The sequence below is a fragment of the Stereum hirsutum genome (assembly GCF_000264905.1).
Source record: "Stereum hirsutum FP-91666 SS1 unplaced genomic scaffold STEHIscaffold_8, whole genome shotgun sequence".
Lineage (NCBI taxonomy): Eukaryota > Fungi > Basidiomycota > Agaricomycetes > Russulales > Stereaceae > Stereum > Stereum hirsutum.
Genome location: NW_006763138.1, coordinates 1,873,313 through 1,886,357, shown reverse-complemented (window position 1 = coordinate 1,886,357; position 13,045 = coordinate 1,873,313). Strand labels below are relative to the sequence as shown.

Below are 13,045 nucleotides of genomic sequence, written 5' to 3'. Positions count from 1 at the left end.
GGCTTCGGTGAACCTCGACAATCCGCTGGTACAATTATTGTAGGGATGCTTGACTCAGTCTACCAGTCTGTGCCTCTCATCAACGGCATCCACTCGACCGTAGACTCACCGTGCAAATCCTCATTGATGGAACAAATGCCGCAACAACGAAAATACCATCAATCAATTACTTCTTCTCTCCGTCTCCTTCCTTGGCAACGCACATAAATATCCGTCAATCGTGCCCCTGGCCACCGACCACTGGACGGTGTACGTTCTCAGCGCAGCGCTTACTTGCTCTGGACTCTGGAGAGATGTACGACGGCGAGAAAGCAAGTTCGACGTGGAGGCTGTCTAGATGCTGTTCGACGCAGGTTAATATTGAGCGCTCGATCGTTTTTATTTGGAAGGAAGGAAGGAATCATATTCAGGTCTTATTCTGTAGACTGTTACTTAGACATGGGGGGATGCATGACGGATCGAACTTTGGTTAGGTTATACCACCCTCTGCCATGGCCAGTTCAAATTCGTCTTTAGCTTTTTCCATTGACCAACGCAACCCTACAGATAGCTTTTTGTACTCATTGTCTTCGTCTTTGTCCGCATCTCCGTCTCCATCTCAGCCACCATCCCCTTCGTTATCGGTCCACAACCAAACGCGTGCGAACGACAGTTCGGAATTTCATCCTCTTTGCTAGTCGCACTCATGACAAGCTCTTGTGACACGAATTCATCAACCATCCTGGTCCTTCTAATCTACTTACTGCTCTTCATCCTCCCCATCCAGCACTCGAATGATCACGCATCCAATACCACAGCGCTGAGCATCATTCCCATCCTCATTTACATCCATATACCAACCCCATCCCCCACCTCTAATTCCTCATGGGCGAACATCAACGGACCTGCGTCAATGTTCCTTCGCTTTCGGTGCTCAGGTGCTCCGTACAGCTCCTGCTACATCTTATATTAGCATTAGCTTTGATAGACCTCATGATGACTTTCTTGCTATCTTACTGACGCCTACATAACCACTCATCTCACAGCACATCATATCATCTCTGCCCTCCCCCTCCTCCTCCACTCAAACCTCCACAGAAGCCCAGGTAAACAACACAAAACTGTGCTGTTCTGCACTGTGATCATGGAAGACGGCGGCGGGGCTTGTCTTGGGCTACTATGTGGTATGTCGTGCATCATACTTTGTCTCTCATCCTCGATCCGGTCGATTTCTGTTCTGTCTACCCGGCTGTCCGTCTGACTATGTTGCTTTTCCGACGTGCCACATGTTATGTAGCGCCATTCTGTAGGAGCGGATTCAAAGCATGCTGTAAGTCTAAGCGTCACATCCAATCGTTCTGAGTCTACGTTTTCTCGTCCACATCATGATCCAACTCATCCAGGCGGTCGTTTAACTCCCCCGAACGACACAGACGCAGCGCGCGTTGTGAAAGCGGATTCAGGTACGGGTACTACGGATCAACCGGGCGCGCAGGCGGAGATGCAGGCGAGGTTGAAGGAGGGTATTAGGCCGCACGTGAGGGGCGCGAACGGGATTGGGCTATAACCTGTACGAGTTATAGCGAGACAGAGAAGGACATAAATGGGAAGGAGTCAGAGGCCTTTTGCCGTTTTGGGTTCGTAGGTGTTGATTACTATTCTGAGCTGGGTTGACGTCGAGCTAATCCCCGTTTTTACAGTGTAAGGGTACCTACTTACATGCTCATTCATCTTCATGAATGTGTGTATCTTCCTATGCTATGGCCGTAACTTTGAGCATGATGTGTATATTCATCCCACATAGTATTCTCGAGCCCTCATGAACCTCAACTGACTGAATCAAGTTTTTACTGATCCGGTAAAAGCACTACTCTATACCTTCCATTACTTCTCCTTCTCCGGTCTGTGGCGCTCGTGCGATCAAGCCCCACATAACTTAGCCCGCGCAGCGCTGGACAGTCAACATCAACTTCATTTCCATCCATATCCTATCTCCATCCTCGCCTCCGATTTCTCATCAGGTAAACATCAACATCAACAACACGGCACAGACGTCATTGCTCCTTCGCTTTCATCGTTCCGTGTGGTGCTTCAGTCAACTTAAGCTTGTACCAAGGTTAGACCTCTCCTAACGCCTACATAAAGTGAACGTTCCAAGGCCCATCCCTTCCTTCCTTCCTTCCTTCCTTCCTTCCTTCCTTCCTTCCTTCCTTCCTTCCTTCCTTCCTTCCCTCCCTCCGTCCTTCCTTCCTTCCTTCCACACCACATAACCCCATCTCAATCCTCCGCACGGCAGCATCATCATGGAGCCTGAGGGAGATCCCGGGTTTTGTCTCGGACAGCTATGTGGTTCGTCATTATAAGTTTAACCTGTTCCCTCGTCCTCATTACCATATTAATGCTGCTTGTCTTCGTTACTCCTTTTTCTCGGTCGGTCGGTCGGTCGGCACATACATATATATATATATATATATATATATGCAGCGCCATTTTGTATAAGCGGATTCAAAGCCTGTTGTAAGTTGAAGTCTTGCGTCACGTTCCGGGTGTTGTGCTTGTTGTCTCGCTCGTATCCTCTTCCACACGACACACTGCGATTCTAACCTGCCAATATCCAATATCACAGGCGGTCGTTCAACCCCACCGGACGACACAGACACAGACACAGCGCGCATTATGGAAGCGGACTCAGGTACGGGTACTAAGGACCAACCGGCCGCCCAGACGGAGATGCAGGCGAGGTTGAAGGAGGGGATATGGCCGCCTGTGAGGGGTGCGAATGGGATTGGGTTATAATCGATATTGAGTACGAGAGAAGTGGGTGAGGGGGGTGGGGATGAATTTTTGGATCCGTGCGTAGGCGTGCTTTTTGTGCTTCATGTTCTGAGCTGGGTTAATATCGAACTGATACCCGTGTTATAGCCAGAGGGTAGCTAGTCAAGTGTTCATCGTCTGAGGCCTGTGCATCATCCCACTGCGGCCTTGGTGCTTATTCCTTTGTATTTATTCACTCATTAACGCTTCTTTCCCTCAAAGCAACTCCTCGGGATTTCATATGCGGTCTATCTCGTCTTCATCTTTCGCTGTTGTTATGTCTCTTTCAATTGTCCCCTTCTCAGATAACACTTCCGTCCATGCATCATGGCGAGCACTCGAGTTACTTCATCGGTCACTACCTGCCACCATCAATACAGCCCTCACTCGCAACGCCATCGTCTCCGCTCCCATGAGCACTCGAACTATAGGTCTAGAATCATCAGTCCCTCCATTTATGCGTATGTTGTTCGCCTCTGCTCAGTCTGTCTGTTCAGCAAAGGGATGTTCGCATGAGCGGTGTATTTCCTGTCGTCTCTTTATCCTGCTACAATTTCTGCAGCCATGCTCGTTTTCCGCGCGAATCCTTCCTTTGCAGGGCTCAGTGCATGCACACATACGAGTACAAGTACGGTCTTCATGCCGGACTGGGTCGGGAATTTTGGTAACAGGTCCAGCTTTCGCTGTGTTTCTCCCATTTCGTAGGGTCAAATGGGGATCTGATGGAGGGTTGGCAATGTTTTCAAATGGCGAAGTCTTCACTTTCGTCATACGCCCTGTATATTGTGTCTTGAAACTTCGAATACTCTGCGCGGTCTTGGAAAAAAAGGATATCCCGTATCTCATTACATGGTTTGGCATGCACATATGTAGGTCTACATTGCAACGAGAATTCAAGGAGATGGCGGCCTTTCATCGAGATCTCGGAGATGTAGCGGCCAAGCCTTGATCACCTCTTGGAGAAGCCCAATATTGAACGCCTCGGATTCTAAGCAGCGACACAAAGAAGTCATACTGGATTCAGTTTCACTTTACTGACAAGACACAAAAAACTCACGATAAAGGCTCAGTGAAATCTTCCGATCCTCCGATAGTGTCGATTCTCCATCTAGTAAATCCAGGTTCGGACACAAGCTCTCCATCCATAGAATAACACGCTCTCTCGTACCCTCGTCCAGTTCCACCGCCTCCATTTCAATAACCTCCAATTCCGTGTTCTCATATTCCTCATATTCCTCATCGTCCTCACACTCCTCCTCGTCTTCGTAATCTAATACAACAGCGTAAGGGTCTTCCCTCTCGTTCTCCGAGGCGGGACCTATAGACCCGAAGTGAATAAGCTCATCTTCAGCGATAGCATCCTCGATCGACTGTGAGCGTATGACCTTCTCCCATGCGTCTGAAGCGACGAGTGCATGTCGCTTTAAAGTCAGCAGAGCGATAGCAGCCCTGAAATTGGCGAGATACGGCGATTCGGGCGAAGATGGATGATCTTCTATGTTCGATTCGGAGGCAATGCCAGGTAGGGGTATGGTGTCGACGACACAAGAGACGAACGAATAAGAAGGAGACTCGGAGACGGCATCGAGAGGCTGTACGGTTTCATCAAGGTGAGGGATATGGGCAACTATGGAAAGGTGGCCGTTCATATCGCCATGATAAAGCAGCCCGAATGACATCAACCAAGGAGGAAGGTGAGTACGATGAGCATTTGGGTCCTGCTCGCACAGGATACGCCAGTTTAGTACGTGAGCATTCAAATGCGGCTCAACGAGTCGCGCAAGATCAGCGAGATCATTATCCGAGTCGAAGAGAATCTGCAAATCTGGGTGGGTTGGACCACTTGAATACGAGCTAGCAGCTCGTTTGCCGAGTATCAATGCCGGATGCAAGTCGTCGGCTTGGAACCACGTCGACGTGTACTCTGACCTTGCGATGCGATTCAAGAGCAAAGCGAAATCAGGGGAGCTTGTCGACAACGGAAAATCTCGAAAATTGATACTGGGAAATCTACAGGTTCTTTAGCGTTCGTTCCCTTCCACAGCAAGAAAATCAACCCACTTCCGAACGGCCATTCCTGGGGTCATCGACAAAATTCCGGCGATGGCTCCCTCAATCTCTTCGTCGTCGCCAGTATAAGTTGCCATTTGGTTGAAGTGCGTCAAACACCAAAAAGAATTACTAAGGAGAGAGTCCTCGAGAGTCCGCCAGTGATCGTCTTCTCCCGTGGATGCAGGTAAATGTAACAGAAAATCAGGCTCGACCGACGACGGACCAACACGGCGTGCGAGAAGAGACTCGAGGCTAATCGGCTGCACCCGATCGCCTATGTCCTGAAGAACAACTTGAAAGGATCGCACTAGCATACGGTTATATCTGGCAGGTCGATAATACACCTCAGGAGGGGACGGAGGCTAGGTAGATACTCGTCAGATCTTGTGAGTATCGGAAACATCATTGCTGTTACAATGCTCACCAATATCCAGTCAGCGGGAATGCCCCACTTCTCTCTTGTCGACTCCCAGCAGGCCTTCATTCTTTTAACATGCGAGATCGCCGCCGAGCATGAAACAGCGATGTCGGGCTCGATGTCATCAAGGCTGCGATAAATATGCCATCTACTTATCCGAATCTTAGCAGTATCCGAGAGTATCGAAGCAGTGTGATGAAGTAGAACCAACCTGTCCATATCTTTTGTGAAAGTCATCCACGAGACAACGCCCGTTCTAGAATGGTAGCTAGAGAGCGTTAGATTGAATCCAGTTCACGATCTTATGTGAGCCTTTCGTTCGGCTATGAAAGCGTCCAAATATTTGGTGCGAGTTGAACTGGCAAATCCCGGTGACGGCACGTGCGTATATCAGTGGGAACTGTTCAAATCGTTGTTCATGCGTGGAGACACGGAACGCAGCATTTCACGGTGATCATCCACCACAGTTGGTACTACTATCGATGTGAATTAGGCTTGACTCATTGTTATGTTCTAATCATAGGACCAACGCTACTGTAACTCCAATAGGGGTCGGTCAAACTTGGGTCAAACCTGAGTTTCAAGCTCGTCTCGACTCTCGAATAAGTAACTCGTTTCAAAGGTATGAGAACTGGTCTTGCCCATCCACGTAATATTGTAACTGTGTCATCGAGGGTGTCTGTGTCTTTTACCGGTATTTACAGAAAGCTTCTACCATAGGTACCCCTGGTTGCCGGACTTGTGCAAGACCCAAAGGCTGAATCAGTCTGCATGTGTCAAGCATGTCTATAGCTTCTACTCCCACTAGGTGAGGATGAATATTTGACGAGCACTCTACATATACATAATATAAATTATCCATCTCAAAGAGCCTTAGCCGAAAGCGAATGGAAGTGGATATTTTTTGGTGGAATACGTCCGCATCATTCGGATTCAATTGCCGGGATTATTGGAAACCTGCGACAAATGGAGTACAGGATTAGGAACAATTCCCTTGAACTACCGGAGGCTTGGAAGGTATGCAATTCGCCGTTTGTTCTTACTTTTCTGCGCTAGAACGTCGCTGAACTTGAACACGGGCCAATAGTCGCCTCAATACCCTCCAGGAACGCTGTTGCGGCCATACCTAGAATGTCTTGAGCTTGAGACTAGGATCTATAATCCTCTAGTTCGCTATGTAGCGCACCCACCCCCCCTAAGCACTCTGGGTGCCATCGATAGCCGTAAATTGGGGTGGATGCTGTTGAAGGTGCTATCCATAGGTGCGGGAACGGCCTCCATGAATTGCTCAGATATGCATGGATCATGGTCCTTCAACTCTATCATTCTTGACTTGTGCTGTCAGATGCCACACTGTGATGTTTTGAGGTACGTTCCTGTCGACTGTTGTTCTGAATACCGCTTAAGCCATGGGTCAAGATCGATTCCTGTTCCTAGTGTCATCCAGCCTTCCGCCCTGGTGGATTTTGTCTGCTCAGTCATACTACCTTCCTCAGCTCCCACTTTGGGCAGCTCACAACGGCCCTTCCCGTTTGCAGCAAAATGTGTCAATAAGGTTGTCCCCATGGTGCCCGAGAAGTTCACGAGCGGCTATTTCGTTAACATAGACAATATTCCGGGAGAATGTGAAGCTGTTGCGCACTTGGCAGCCCTGTCCATACCTACGCTTCGAATGTTTGTGGAACATCTGGAACAACAGTTCAAGGTGAGTTTCTTTCGTCAATCCTTAAGTCACTACTAATTCCGGCGGTGTCAGGCCACGGGAGTCGCTCAAAAGCAGTGTACTGTTCCGAGCACGTTCTATGTTCTTGGTCTCCTGTACGATGCAGTAGGGTGTGCCTTATATGCATTCTTTCCAAGGTTCATGGAGGAATCCTCGACCTATCGTTGGAGATTTTGCTGCTATGAGGTTGGTTGTTGGCAGGACGTATTCAATTGGCAATGGTCAGGACACAAACGCGTCAAATTTCTAAATGTTCTCATTGAGATACAGCGACACAGTGTAATCTTCAGCAATTTGGTGGAACAAATACTATAGCTGTCAATTTATCTTTTGTCACCCGACGATCTATTTTGTTCCTGCGCAGTTACATTAGTCTACGCAGAGACACGAAATCGAGCACAGACCACGAGCCAGTTCCGCCTTACACGTCGAGCCGGACGAAGTTGAATAAGTGAGGAGGCTCTTCTGGGGATGACCTCAACTTGATCCGCCAAAGACATACGTGACACAACATTTTCACGATGGAAATATCCGGCCTATCTCAGTGTATCATGAGTGTACCACTTGTGCATAATGCAATGTTCGCTGCGTCCGTTCTCCTGAGGCATCCGGCTGAATATATTCCCATCGATTCGTATGCCCTCGGATGCTGAGTTCTCCCCCAACACTGGCGCAGGAAAGTCTTAAATTTGATCCACATCATCCGAGTTCGGAGCGCAAGACATGTCATTGATCTCCTTCCCTGTATGATTCCCATATCGCTAAACAGCCCCCGTCACACCCCGGCTTTACTGGCCAAGCTCGCTGCCTTCCCATCCGGAATGCGGATGAACTCCATTTTACCCTGCCCCTTGCCTCCCTTCCCATCGTAGATATAATACCCCTTCCGCTCGAACTGTATGATGTCGCCCGGCGTAAGTTCAAGGACGTTTGCGTCCGCGACACCCTCCTCCCGAAACTCGGTGACTGGAGTGACGAGATCAGTGAGGCTATCGCCTTCCTCCACCTTTTTCTTAGTGATGAGATAGTCGTAATCCAAAAAGGTGACGTCGGCGAGGGGGCGATAATCGCCTGACGGTGCCGCGAGCCAAGTGACCTTCTTCTTCGTCAGTCGAAAGTCGCCCTGCAGGTTCAGTTCCATCGTCATAGACAGGACTTGACCGGATCCGGACAACTCGCGAGAGCGAACGATGGCATTGCCCCAGGACATAAGTGTGATCTTCATGAGTCGTCAATTCACAAAGGGCCCATAGACGGAATGGAAAAATGCTTGCCTCCTCCTGCTCCTCGAAAGTAATCGCATCCGCTTGCTCGATGAGAATAGACGACGCGTAGACGACCTTCTTCTCACCGACAGCAGCGTTCTTCTTATGTTTAGGCTGCATCACGAGTTCCGGCGTCGTCGGCCCATTGATGACCGTCACGGGCACCCTACTCATATGTTCAGTACACTGGCACTCAGAAACAGCAGAAAGAAGGTTTCTTACACGTCACTCTTGAGAAGAGCCCAGAATCGGGGAGCGACCGGGTCGATGACTTTCTTGTTCAACGCCCAGATGGAATCCCACTCCAGCAAAACGACGGCTTGAGAGGGACCCTGAGATAGCATGAACTGCCGTAGTCCCTCGACGGTCATACCACGACGACGTATTCCTGATAGATTGCGTAGCAGATTGATAAGTATTCATCCCGTTGGGCCAAGCAAGTGCGACGCATAGAACCAACTCACCCCGAACTGTAGGCAACCGTGGATCGTCCCAGCCGCGAACGAGGCCTTGGTCAACAAACCAATGCAGCTTTCGCTTCGAAAGAAGGGTATATACGAAGTTCAGACGACTAACAGTCTGTCAGTTGTGTGGTTTCATGCGGCAGTGAAGGCGCCGAGCCACAGATGGCGAGTACTTACCTGAAATCCCAAATCTGAACGGGACGAAGCCCCAGGGCATCGTTCATCCACATGTACTGGAGATTGCGGTCGCGATACTCATTTGTCCTCAATGCATGCGTTACACCCTCCAAGGAGTCGACAACAGGACAGGCGAAGTCGTAGGTAGGGTACACCTTCCACTTGTCTCTGTTTAATATTTGGCGTCAGCGAAAGTCAAAATGATAAGAGCATCAGCCAAGTCGCCTCACCCTGCTCGATGGTGTGGCGTTGTGTTGGTACGGTATACGACTGGGTCTCTCATCGCTTTATTGGGGTCATCGACACTGATCTTCGCTCGAATGCACCAACGCTGTCCCTCCGCCGTACCTGCCCTCATTTCTGCAAAGCGTGAGAGATTCTCCTCGACGGACGCGTCGCGTCTCAGGGAGGGTATGCCATGCCATCTCTCGTACGCCATTCGCGACTGCTTCCCGTGTTGCTTTCCTGGGCAAGAGCAGGGGAGATCGAGAGCGACGGAGTTGTCGGTATCGTCGGCGTACGCTTTGCCTGACTTGATCATTTGGATGGCGAACTCGTGAAGCTTGTCGAAGTGGTCGGACGTGTGAGTGATCGTATCGCCTTCAATACCGAGAAGACGGAGGTCGTCTAAGATGGTTTCTTCAAACTCGGTCTACCGGAAGCGAGTCGGCGCGTGAGAATACAGATCTATACACTATATATAACTCAAACTCACCCGTTCTTTAGAAGGATTGGTATCGTCAAAACGTATAATGAGCCGACCGCCGTACATCTTTGCGAAATACTGGTTGAGCATGGCAGCCTTCGCGTGACCGATGTGGAGATAGCCGCTAGGTTCAGGAGGAAAGCGAGTGACAACGTTGTTTATAGTAGCGCCAGGCAATCCAAGAGCGAAAGAAGAAGCAGTCTTCGAGCCGGAGCGAGCCTTGGCGACTTTTGCCTCTGCGAGGGCATGGAGTGCTGACTGCGCGGAGGGATGGCTCTCGAGGTGAGAAAACCAACGAAGAAGGTGTAGGTGGCGTCCGCTCTTCAAGATTCCCAGTAGTTTGATAGACCCTAATCAATGATCGAGACAGCCATGTCAGCAATACATCACGAAGTAACGACTACCAAAAACACCATGCAAACAGAAGTACGAATACTGAACCTTTGATTGCTCCCCAGATCATCCAATCGGAGGCTGTTATGTCGTGACCTACAAGATAGGTTCGAAAAGCGCAGTGGTCGTCGAGTTTATCCAAGGCAAGAATAACTTCATCGAACTCCGTGATATTATTCAGGGAATGAGCGAGCGCAAAAAAGGTAGAGCCCTGTCAATGAGGTGAAGTGGTGGTTCAAGTCAATAGAGCTCTTGAGTCGGTGGAGCGAACAATAAAGCTGACTTCATTACTAGCCCCGGCAATCGTTGTGCTTGCCAGAGACCACATAATCTCATCCTCAGAAGTGATTCTCTTTCCGTCGTCGATCTCGAGCATGGCTTGGTTGGAAACACTTGAGTCAACGCAGAGCTCAGCGCGCCCGGTATACAGCGCAAAAGAAGCAAGCCCGTAGGGAAAGTTGGAAGGAGAAACTAGTAAACGGCCTATAGGCACCATGTTGGAGATCGCTGTTTCCAGTCTCGTGGTAAGGATATAGAAGACAAACGCAAGAACGTCTAACGTGGATGAGTCAGGACGCGAACCTCGAGGACGCGAACGGAGTCAAAAGTTCCGGAAAATGCCGGGTCGATCATGGGCGCTGAATATATCTATCAACTTTCCACGCAAAGCCAACGAGACTGTCGGAGAGAATAAGACGAAGTATTCCAACTGAGCGGTGGTCCATTGAGGTGACCATCTTGGTGTAAACCCATGGCTGGGCTTCTACAGTCCTGCACTATGGGTCGACCCACGCATATAGTACGTTCATAGGATGCTTCCCAAGCTGCGACTTAGGCTGCTGCGAAGACTCTCGTACTTCAAGTCCGACTTCGAAAGAGTCTGGGAGAATACGCCACCCCACCCAACGCATAGCAACCGGCCGTGCCTTGAGCTCATCCATGTTTGTGTCCAACCAAATATTTGTCTTTCGGTAAAGTAGCGAGTCGAGTGGAAGGCAAAACGAAATGAAAGGAGAGCCAGATTGGGATTGGGGTTGAATGCCATTTGTGTTTATTTAGCACATGAGAATTAAAAGACGACAATTATTGGACCAGGGTGACAGTCGAAGAGGCTCAGTTCCTAGTGCGAAAGAAACGGAACGAGGATGATCACGAGAAAGAGGGCGAAGACGGGGCTATCGGTGGTATAGATACAAAACCAGGGAATCAAGCCATACAAGACAAATGGGTCAAAAACCATCGGGGCTGTTATGATATAATGGAGGGGCGAGGTGGAAGGCTCTGAGCCTTGGAAGAGGAAAGCGATGAAGAGAGAGGGCGATTGTGGAGTGGGAGAAGACAAACTTAGAACGTCTCCTCCTCATCGACGAGGTGTCCTTCGCCACCTTCGGGAACTTCGAAGCCCTCCTGTGGTATACGTCAGTAAGAGTCGGGGGAGAGTAAGGGAACTGATTCTTGGTGGTGACGTACCTCGGTCGAGTATAGAATCTTCTGGATCTCACGCAGCGTCTCATCGTCCTTGCCCTGTCCCTCCAAAACCTCGAGTTGTGCCTGCGCCAGGATTTCGATATCACGAAGCTACACCACGAAAAAGCACTATCAGAAACTGATGTCCCCACACCACGCTTTTCACCTCCACAAATATATCTCTCAATCATAAATCCTGGACCATGACCAACTCACCTTCGCGAAATAGAAATCCCTCTCCTTCTCCAGCCCCTCCAAATGTGCTGACATCTCCTTCAACTGCGCCTGCAAGTTCAAGACTTGCTCATGGTTCACAGCCGCCGCACTTCCGGCCCTATGCCCGCTCACCGGCGTCTTACCCCCGGCTCGTGCGCCTCCCCCGGCTGGAGCGCCACGAGATGGCGCGAGGGGAGCGATGGTAGCGGGGGTGTCGGTGGGTTGGCCACGTCGTCGGCCGACGGCGTCGTAGGGTTGGCCGCCGTAGTTGGAGTCCCAGTAGCGTTTTATCCATTGCAAGAATTCAAGGTTGTCTCTGAGAATAAGAGGAGGGGGTTTGGGAAGAAGAAAAGGCCGTGGTTGAGAAGACGAACAGGAGACTTGATGGGGGATACGTACTGCATTTTACATTTGACAAGCTTTTCGACTGGTATGGGCTAGGAGATAGAAGGTAGAGTTAGTATTGAGAGTATGTTGGGCGTAGGGTCCGACGCGGTATTCCGGGTGGCGTATGATGGGATCATGCCTGTCATGTCCACCGCATAAGCAGAAGCTCTCAAGCAAACGGGCTCGATCACCATAGAGCGCGACGTACCACCGATGACCATCAGTGCATTCATCGCGTCAGGCTCTCGAGAATGACTCTACGAATCGGAACCTCTCACGCACAAACCTAACCGGCTCTTGACCATGAAAACGACCAGTCCAAAGCTACCACGCCTGACCCCAGCAAGAAAAATAAAAGTTTGTGCACACCTTGTCAATCCGTTTCGTCTTGAAAATGTTCTGCATGACCTTGAAATTCGCGATAAACTCGTACTCGTGCTTCGCGCCCATCTTGACACGGTTCATCGGTACATCGCCTACATAACGCGTTCGTGCGAGATATTACATTCGTTCAGGAAAACACGTCGTGAAAACCTTCGATAACGATGTTCTAATTCATAAAAGCGAAAGAAACTGACCGTAGATGGAGTCGAGGATTTGGCAGTACGCCGCGCCCGTTCCACATTGCTCGACCTTGGTGTAGTTGAGCTGGAGAAGGTCGTTGACCCAGGCAATGAGTTCTGATCTTGACTCTCCCATAAGTGCTAACGTTTGTTCGTCGTTTTCGGGAACGATGAGCAGGAAAGAAAGGTAGATGGGTAAGATGATCAGCGGACAGTTCAAAATGGAATCCAAACACGGGACGCGGCAGGATAATGGCCCCTAACCCTAGTCATTCAATTGACCCTAACCCTGAGAGCGGAAGCAAAATGAACCTTCGTGTCCTTTGTGTGGCGCACGTTTCTTGCTCTCATCGTCGACAGTCGACCGCCGTCGAACTGCCGTGAAATTGTGAGTTATCCTCATTTGCGCTCGTTTTACCCT

At 49.8% G+C, this 13,045-nt stretch overlaps 6 protein-coding genes across 6 annotated transcripts; 2 read left to right on the top strand and 4 right to left on the bottom strand.

Annotated features, from left to right (window-relative positions):
- Positions 1-328: 328 nt before the first annotated feature.
- On the bottom strand, positions 329-811 carry STEHIDRAFT_122212 (uncharacterized protein). Its single transcript, XM_007305063.1, has one exon. The coding sequence runs from the start codon at positions 718-720 to the stop codon at positions 541-543; it is 180 nt and encodes a 59-aa protein (XP_007305125.1). The 5' UTR covers positions 721-811; the 3' UTR covers positions 329-540.
- Positions 812-2,282: 1,471 nt separating this feature from the next.
- On the top strand, positions 2,283-2,775 carry STEHIDRAFT_157788 (uncharacterized protein; the record flags this gene model as incomplete). Its single annotated transcript, XM_007305062.1, has 2 exons — positions 2,283-2,328; positions 2,606-2,775. 2 exons carry the CDS (start codon positions 2,283-2,285, stop codon positions 2,773-2,775), a joined length of 216 nt encoding a protein of 71 aa, XP_007305124.1.
- A 911-nt stretch (positions 2,776-3,686) lies between these two features.
- Positions 3,687-4,940, bottom strand: STEHIDRAFT_157787 (uncharacterized protein; the record flags this gene model as incomplete). The annotated part of the gene is made up of 3 exons (XM_007305061.1): positions 3,687-3,781; positions 3,851-4,794; positions 4,855-4,940. 3 exons carry the CDS (start codon positions 4,938-4,940, stop codon positions 3,687-3,689), a joined length of 1,125 nt encoding a protein of 374 aa, XP_007305123.1.
- Positions 4,941-5,588: 648 nt separating this feature from the next.
- On the top strand, positions 5,589-7,236 carry STEHIDRAFT_111779 (uncharacterized protein; the record flags this gene model as incomplete). The annotated part of the gene is made up of 8 exons (XM_007305060.1): positions 5,589-5,644; positions 5,787-5,885; positions 6,133-6,280; positions 6,351-6,512; positions 6,609-6,631; positions 6,776-6,968; positions 7,020-7,096; positions 7,188-7,236. The coding sequence occupies 8 exons, from the start codon at positions 5,589-5,591 to the stop codon at positions 7,234-7,236; spliced, it is 807 nt and encodes a 268-aa protein (XP_007305122.1).
- Positions 7,237-7,625: 389 nt separating this feature from the next.
- On the bottom strand, positions 7,626-10,501 carry STEHIDRAFT_139960 (glutamyl-tRNA synthetase). The gene is made up of 9 exons (XM_007305059.1): positions 10,275-10,501; positions 10,040-10,202; positions 9,608-9,948; positions 9,123-9,544; positions 8,893-9,060; positions 8,716-8,822; positions 8,474-8,639; positions 8,261-8,417; positions 7,626-8,205 (listed from the first exon to the last, which is right to left on the bottom strand). Exons 1-9 carry the CDS (start codon positions 10,485-10,487, stop codon positions 7,762-7,764), a joined length of 2,181 nt encoding a protein of 726 aa, XP_007305121.1. The 5' UTR covers positions 10,488-10,501; the 3' UTR covers positions 7,626-7,761.
- Positions 10,502-10,970: 469 nt separating this feature from the next.
- STEHIDRAFT_98691 (uncharacterized protein) lies at positions 10,971-12,803 on the bottom strand. Its single transcript, XM_007305058.1, has 6 exons — positions 12,640-12,803; positions 12,431-12,537; positions 12,074-12,111; positions 11,675-11,990; positions 11,462-11,569; positions 10,971-11,398 (listed from the first exon to the last, which is right to left on the bottom strand). Exons 1-6 carry the CDS (start codon positions 12,758-12,760, stop codon positions 11,336-11,338), a joined length of 753 nt encoding a protein of 250 aa, XP_007305120.1. The 5' UTR covers positions 12,761-12,803; the 3' UTR covers positions 10,971-11,335.
- Between the last annotated feature and the right edge of the window lie 242 nt (positions 12,804-13,045).